At 34.9% G+C, this 8,865-nt stretch overlaps 1 protein-coding gene across 1 annotated transcript; it reads right to left on the reverse strand.

The window, feature by feature from the left end:
• Positions 1 to 1,814: 1,814 nt before the first annotated feature.
• LOC121735424 lies at positions 1,815 to 7,992 on the reverse strand. Its single transcript, XM_042126256.1, has 4 exons — positions 7,588 to 7,992; positions 7,045 to 7,238; positions 6,656 to 6,715; positions 1,815 to 2,698 (listed from the first exon to the last, which is right to left on the reverse strand). The coding sequence occupies exons 1-4, from the start codon at positions 7,736 to 7,738 to the stop codon at positions 2,312 to 2,314; spliced, it is 792 nt and encodes a 263-aa protein (XP_041982190.1). The 5' UTR covers positions 7,739 to 7,992; the 3' UTR covers positions 1,815 to 2,311.
• Between the last annotated feature and the right edge of the window lie 873 nt (positions 7,993 to 8,865).

Here is an 8,865-nt window from a genome sequence, read left to right on the forward strand (position 1 = left end):
TTTATTTATTGTGACATTTAAGTAAACTTGACTTTATTGAGCGTTAGTTAACATTAAGATGCGGCACGTATTTTTACGATGGCGATTCAAGATAGGATATTTTACTGCAATGTTTTCACAAACGAGGCATTACTAGCATAGACAGTAAACAAAGTTTTTTTCGACGTTTGAAATAGTTTCTGTCAAAATTCTGGATTATTTACTTTACATACTAGTGGCCATGGGCGTACCCAGGTAGGGAGAGGGGGAGGTGGGACGACGACGACAGCCGCCCCCGAAGGTATGAGCTGCCTCAAAATAAATCTATATAATATACAATATACGCGACAATGGCTTATAGGATTTCAAAATGATCAGTACCATCAAAATAGCATTTTAAGATAAGCTTTTTAAACAGAATATTAAATAAATTGCTAAATTTGAATCTCGTCTTAGGAATGCTGTACTGCGTCTTAGTGTGACTGATCCTAAGTGGCAATATTTACATAAAATGTGAAAAGAAATGTAGTAGATGTTACTATTACTCAAACGATAAGATCAAATTGTGAAAATAAAGTGTTGAACAATATTTTCTGACCATATTATACTGTCATTTGCATTCTGTTTGTATATTACAATATGTATTTAAATTGGCGTAGTCGGATCAGATAATATAATGGTTTTTTTCTATTAAACAATAATATAATTCCATTTACTTAACAGACTTAATGTTGAACTCATACTTTTGCATTTCACAAGCATTTAAAGATATCTGATGCTGACTGCTGACATCTGTACAATTTTTTAAACAAATGCTTCCTTTCTCCTTCCATTATTCAAGTTTTGTTTGTATTTTTTACCAATTTTGTCAATTAAATTACAATTTTGTCGTAAGTAGTTGAAGAAACTGAAAAGTTTTTCTTTTTTTTGTTGCCATATTACAATCGACATGTTTATAATATTATTTCAAGTAAGAAAACCATCGAGAACAATTTTACTTACAATAAAATCTAATATTTTTCTATGAACAATGTATTGACTAAAATGCATAGACTTACATATCAAAGACGGGGTATATCGAGGCTAAAAATGTCCTTACTTTGAGTATCCCATTGGGGCAGTTGAGTACATAACACCCAATGCGCTAAAATTGAGATAAACGAGTTAGTATATGTAAAAAAAAAGCAATAATATTAATTTGTGACTACATTTCAAAATTATCACAGGTAACAATAGTATTATTAATCTAAACTAGATGGCACAAATTAAAAAAAAGGCTAGAATTGTACTACAAAAACTTGTCTTTAGTATGTATGTCTATGCTACAATGATAGAATCTCACCTACATGACAAATTGGTGGAAAATTGTCATTCAACTTAAAGCTATGGAACAATACATCACAAAAATCATTGGCTTATATTACACATATCAATAATCATGATTCCGTGATAATATTGATGGTGTAAGCGGCCGAATCGCAGTATCACAGTACACTTGTGAATCGCGTGATACTAGAATCATGATAATATTGATGCGTGTAATATAAGCCATTGACAAAACGTATTGACTAAGGGCAAAGTGCCAATTGAATGTTTGCGCTGGTTATTTACATTGCAGATCCCTGTAGTGAAAGTCGCATTCTGTTTTTGGGTCGGATAATCTGTGTATTGTGACATAACTAGCGCCTAACCCTTCCTTACGTGCACTGGCCTAAATGTATTATTTGAGATTGACTCTGCCTACTCTAGTCTAAGGCGAGTCCACACTGTGGACGGACCTCAATATTATAAGTTTTTTTTTTTTTTTAAGTACGCACTGCCTTTTGAGTCAGTTATTTTTAAGCAGCCAATTTAATACCGTGTACTTAACTAGATATAGATTTGGATGTGGTTTACCTTACTGACTTTTTCAGCGGTGTAAACTCGTATTTTTTCATGGAACTCGATACGAAAATTTAATGTAAATGTGAGTGGATCTGAATTTTTCACTAGCAACATTAAAAGATGTTTGTTTGTATAAACAGATGCTATTACAGCAATAAAAAATCAGACGTGTTTTTGGCTTTTTCTTACCCTCTCTCGATTTTGATATTTTATTTTTAATTACATAATGAGAATAAAACCTTTTACGATATAAAATCATTTCCTGTTACAATAAGAAATAGAATCTATTTTATAGAATTATAGATCATGATCTTTAGTAATACTCAAAACAAATCATTATAACATTCTTGTGGAACTTGATAACCCCTCTTTCTTCTTACTGCACCTCTAGACAAATTTCATTCCATGTGCAAATCAAATTAGAAACCTCAAGAGCCAAGACATGGAATCATTCTTGATACTGTCTTAGTTCTTCTATCCTTGCCTCACTCACCAGTCCTTGTATCTGTAATTTGATTCGCAAAGCATTTTTTAAATCCAAAGACCGTAGTTGTGACGCTATATATTTGCCGTAGATATCGAATTCATCTTCTACACCTAAAGCGGTATTCGGAATAATGCTATCTATGAATGATTGATCTGAGCTCGGAGTGTGCCGTTTTATCTTTTTGTGTCGCGTTTTAAAGGTACGATCTTTCTCTGTCTTTACTTGAACTTTGTCTAAATCCATGTCGGTGAAGAACTGACTCTGCGGTACGAAGTCCGACTCGTTGTCACCTTCATTTCCAGACATATTCGGCACCCACACCTTCTGACCATCATTGGAGTCTGATTCCTGTAAGTTTAAACATTGTATTAAGATTTGTGAAAGAGACTATGAGAAGCAGTTACATGAATGTTATTATGATAGTGTGTGTGTGTGTGTGTGTGTGTGTGTGTGTGTGTGTGTGTGTGTGTGTGTGTGAGACTAAGGAATCTACCTAAATTTGAGTAAAATAGCACAAAATAACGATAAACTTACAATGTAAGGGCCAATTTATATTGGCGCAGAGTCGAAGCGCATCGAAGCGAAGTATCAAAACTGAACATAGCAAATCCAACCTTAACTCCAAAGCGTTAACACACCCATTACATCTGACAATTTTAAAAGGGGCGCGCGCGTCAGGCGTATCTGCGGGAAGTCGCCCGACCAACGCTGGTTGATCTAGCACTTCTAGCAGAAGTAATATGTGCGTTACGTTCTGGAATTAAGGTTGAATTTTCTGTGTACAGTTTTTGGAAATTCGCTTCGCTGCGCTTCGACTCTGCTCTATTATAAATTGACCCTAAGGGGGATATTATAATAATAATAATGTAGCCTTTTTGTTTCCGAAAAGCGTTACATTTTCTTTTTAATTTGGTTAATCTAGTGTTATAGTAGATCACGCAATTCGGTGTGCCTCTTGGCATAGGCCTCCTCCAGTGCTCTCCACTGAGCTCTGTCATCTGCTACTCTTGTCCAGTAAGGACCCAAAGTCAAGCTAATGTCATCTCTCCATCTCACTCTTGGGTGGCCGTTTTCTGGTATTTTCTCTAGGATACCACAGAGTTACTTGTTTGCTACATTTGTTATTTTTACAGCGTAACATATGTCCTATCCAACTCCATTTCAGGTGTTCGATGCGTGTTATTATATCCGTAACTTTGGTTCTCCTTCTTATTTCTTGGTTGTTAACCTTGTCGCTAAGGAGGGTATTACATTATCATTTATATTGGATCATTTATATGATCATATATATATATATATATGATCATTTGATCATATCTGCATATTACATTATCATATTTCATTGATCCTATTTTACGTCATATGTGGTTTCAATAGCCAATGGAGAGCGCTAACGCTGACAGGTATTGACGTCAGGGTTACTAGATCTCAGAGAATTCGATTTGTCAAAAGACATCGTCACTTTTAATATGGCTTCTTTTTTGTTATTTCAGCAAGATTATCCAAGTATATAATTAGAAAAATAATTACATTACATTATTTGAAACATATTAACGAACAAGAAATTAAAAACTCTTTTTATCTACTTTTTGACACCACGAACTATATGTTTTCATCTTGGCAACATTTTTACATTTTTTTTTCTTTTTTCTTTTTCCCTTGTTATCTGCGATCAACTTGAAAGTTATAAGCAGATGTGATGAAGTGGATTTGGCGGCTCAGAGGCTTAAGCTCAGTAACTAGGCCTCTATATTCAATTGGCTAGAATCTGTTATCCAGGTCCAGTATGTTGTGGCGCTTAAGACGACCATAACGGCTTTTTTCGAGGAGACCGTGGGCAAGGTCATTAGGGTGGTTATTTAAGCGTAGCTTATATCTGGTGCATGATTTAGAGATTTCCTCTTTGATGGTGGGTATCGATAAGATTTCATGTAGTTCACTATTCCTTATATACCAGTGTGCATTGGAGATTCCTCTCAATATTATATTTTCACATCTTTGCAATATTTCTATGTTGCTTATGGCAGCACTACCCCAGAGCTGAAGACCATAAGTCCAGATGGGTTTTAGTACTGTTTTGTAGACGAGCAATTTGTTATGTGAGCTCAATTTTGAATTTCTACCAAGAAGCCAAGTCAGGTCTTTGTATCTTATATTCAATTCGTCTCGTTTTGCTTTAATATGAGGTTTCCATGTTAAACGGCGGTCCAGGTGAATACCAAGGTATTTCACTGAGTCAGCGTGAGGAAGTGGCGCGCCTGATAGAGAAACTGGTGGACAATTGTCTTCCCTTAGGGTGAAGGTGATCTGTGTGGACTTTACTGCACTCGCTCTGATGCGCCACATGCTCATCCAGTTGCTTATTTGATCAAGTCCTATTTGGAGTAGATTTGAGGCGGAATCCTTATTCGGATGGCATGCTAGAACAGCGGTGTCATCGGCGTAAGTGCCTACGGTGATATTGTTTGGAACCGGTATGTCTGATGTAAAGATGGAGTACAAAATCGGACCAAGGACTGAACCCTGTGGTACGCCAGCTCTAATGTCATAGAACCCAGACCTTGCGTCACGTTCTTTTACTTGAAACACTCTGTCTTTGAGGTAGGACGCAAGGAGTAGGTAATATGTATGTGGGAGAAGCATCTTGATTTTGTAGAGCAGTCCCTTGTGCCGCACTCTATCAAATGCCTGCTGAACGTCAAGGAATGCGGCCGAGCAGTATTCTTTGTTTTGCAGCGCAGATGTTATTATATCGCAAACCCTGTGGACTTGTTCAATAGTGCCATGGCCTCGACGGAATCCGAATTGGTGGTTAGGGATGACTTTCCTATCTGATAGTACAGCTGATAATCTATAGGCAAGAATTTTTTCAAAGATCTTTGACAGGATCGGTAGAAGGCTGATAGGTCTATACGATGATACTACATTATTTGGTTTCCCAGATTTGTGCACCATTATAATTTGTGAGACCTTCCATAGACTAGGATAGTGAGAGGTTTTAAGGATGCCATTCATTAGAGATGTTAAAAAGACTATTGCTTTCTTGGGGAGCTCTTTAAGGACTCTGGGGGTGATTAAGTCAAATCCCGGAGCTGATTTTTGTTTGAAGTTACGTATGATGCCTTTGACTTCGTTGGGTGTTGTAGGTTTGATTGGAAATTCCATTTGAAAAGGTTGAGAGAATGCTGCATCAATTGGTGATTCGTCTATTTGGGGACAAGCATCGTTTGGTCGAAATACTTCGGAGAGATGACTAGCGAATAATTCAGCTTTATCTTTGTTGGACCTAGCCCAACCTGAGTCTTCATTTTTCAAGGGGGGTTTGAACTGAAGTGGCTGATTGTAGTGTTTTGCTGCTCTCCAAACGGAGTTGTTAGAGTGCTTGTCGGGTTTCAAGGATTATAGTAATTTTTCAAATGCAGCGTTTTGCAATTAAATTCTTTAGGTCTGAGCAGGCTTTGTTTAGGGCTCTCTTATCAGATGGGTGTCTACTGGTATGCCAGACTCTTCTTAGTCTACGCTTCTCTTTGACGAGTTGTTTGACTAAAGGGCTTAAGTTTTTACTATCAGACCTAGTATAATCAATCTCAGGAGTATTCTTCCACACGGCTTCCTGTATCAGGCAGGTTATGAACTGAGTGGCTGAATCAATGTCATTTTTCGATTTTAAGGGGATGTTCAGTTCTATATTATCTGTAATGTAATCGCGAAATCCTTCCCAGTCCGTTTTAAAGTTAACAAGACTTTCTTCTTTGGACATCATAAAGACACAAGACCTCATTTTTAGAAGAACTGGGGTATGATCTGAGGAACTGTCTAAACACGAAGATATATCAAAATAATTTCTTTCATTTTTACATGAAAATGTTTTTGGTGGGATGTAATTATTTTTCTAATTATATACTTGGATAATCTTGGTGAAATAACAAAAAACAAGCCATATTAAAAATGACGATGTCTTTTTACAAATCGAATTCTCTGAGATCTAGTAACCCTGACGTCAATACCTGTCAGCGTTAGTGCTCTCCATTGGCTATTGAAACCACATATGACGTAAAATAGGATCAATGAAATATGATAATGTAATATGCAGATATGATCAAATGATCATATACATATATTGGATCCTATATATGATCATATAAATGATCCAATATAAATGATAATGTAATACCCCCCTAAGACAGGAGGATTTCTTTATACTGAATAGGGAATAGTGAATTAGTAAATTACTGATTAGGTTACCAGTCCATACACATGTGTAGTAATTATTTAGCAGAAACAGACGTAAATTCAAAGTATTACCATATTAATTCTATCAGTGTCCCACTCTCCTTGAATCAGATCTTCAGATGACAGTGAATTCTGAAATTAAAAAGGTTATAAGGTTGTACTTCCAAAGTTCAAATATCTAGTTCTGCACTGGGTTGAATTATAGCTTTGGCTACTTTCTCAACAAAATAAGTAAACATTGCACAATAAAGGGGAGAATTAAGAAAAATGGAACCATGTGTTGTGTGATATCAGGCAGGGGTTCACAATCTTTATCAGCCCACGGCGCAGTTATAAATTTAGTATTTTGTCATGACATTTCAACTCTCAGTGTCCCTCTTTTCTTTTTACGGTGCAACAGGGTGCCACAGCGCAAACTTTGGGAACTCCTGGCTTAAGGGATATAATAACTATTAACTTACAATAAGTGTGATATCAACATTCTTGGGTTTAACAATATTTCGGAGACATTCATGCATGTCACTGAACCATTTTATTCTTGTTCTATATGTTGATCCACTGCGGGCTCGCTTTGCTATTTTTCCCATTTCTAACACGTAGGTACATCTTAATACTTTAATTTTGCTGGTCAGCTCACTTAGTGTCAGGGTTACACCTAAAATATTTTAAGGTAAAAAAGGTACTATAATAGAGAATAAACTGAGTATCCCTCAACCATAAAAAAACAGACAAGTTGCTATTCATTAATATTATTTTCATTACATTATTACAAGGCAATAAGTATATGCCGTATAGCTTTCTATCTCTTCAGTAAGTGATCAATTTCGTTTAGTATTACTTTAGTTAATTTATCTTTTTCTGTGAGATTGATACAGTGCTGTTTCTATGTCGGAATCCAGTTACACTGTACCAGCTACTGTCACATTATAACGGCTATAATATGATAGATAGATACGTAAGGTTTTACGTGTTCATAATATTTAATAATTTCATAAATTACACACCTGTAGCAACTTTGAATTCAGATATCATTTGCCTGTATGATTTTAATCTTTCTTCTCTTACTTTATGATGTAAGGACTGTGGATTCCAGAGGTTTTCGTGTTTAGCATAAATTTTCACGAATTTAGCAGTTTCCGATTCACCCCACCGCATTTTATGTTAAAATAATTAGGTTTTACGAGCATCAAGACATAAACAAAGATGACGAAAGAAACCGTCACAAATTATCTAACCTGCAGGCTACAACTGAAAGTCTGAAACACAAATTCCCGATTTAAAAGCACGACTTTTTAATAAATAAAGACATTAGACAACTTAATTTATAATTTCTTTCTTTGTAAACTCAAACAATTATTGCATTTATTTCGATTTCTTCCAAAAAATCCAAAAGTGAAAACTTCCAATGATCCCTTTGTATTTGTATCTACTTCTTCTTCTTCTTTGACACAAGGCAGACCACAGATTACTAGTTATATTTGGGGCAGACTTTTAAAAATACCAAATGGCAGGTATTACACGCATCAATATTATCATGATCCTAGTATCACGCGATTCACAAAATCACAAGTGCACTGTGAACTGTGAATAATTGGGCATTTCTCCGGATTTAGATTATTTAGTTGATTCCCTGGTACATTTTTATTTCTGCATATTTTTTAAAATCAATAATCGCATATTATTCTTAAGTGAATTATAAAAATAATTATCTATTTGGGCCCTTTTTCACTTCACAATTTTAGAAGATATTTTGATTTAAATTTTTCTAACCTAGGGAATCAACAAAGCTAATAGAAAAAAGCTTTTTCAGCTAAATAAACATGTTCAATTTAAATATAAACATGTATAAAATAGTCTACAAACTAAACTTGTTCGTTAAAATCAAATATAATGAATGGAAAACGAATTTATTTGAAATATTTTGACTTTAAGAAAAACATTTTTTTATATATTATATTTTACTTATTGGTGTCATTTATTTGTATCAGTATATTATGAAGATAATGTAATTTATTTTATTAAAAATAAACAGATATGTACCAATTAGATAAATAAATGTAAATATTTTGATTTCCTACTTAAAATACCCAGGGAATCATCAAAATGTATGTAGAGGGAATCAATAAAAAGTTAGTTTTTCCTGAGGTGTACAAAAACTGTGCACGTAGGTTAAACAATAAATAGTCTAACTAAAAACCATACTCATTATCGTCGTTTACATTGTGTCTAAGCAAACTTAACTTTGGAAATGACATTATAATTAGCGAATAGGGAATTAATTG

The sequence above is a fragment of the Aricia agestis genome, chromosome 17 (genome assembly GCF_905147365.1).
Source record: "Aricia agestis chromosome 17, ilAriAges1.1, whole genome shotgun sequence".
Lineage (NCBI taxonomy): Eukaryota > Metazoa > Arthropoda > Insecta > Lepidoptera > Lycaenidae > Aricia > Aricia agestis.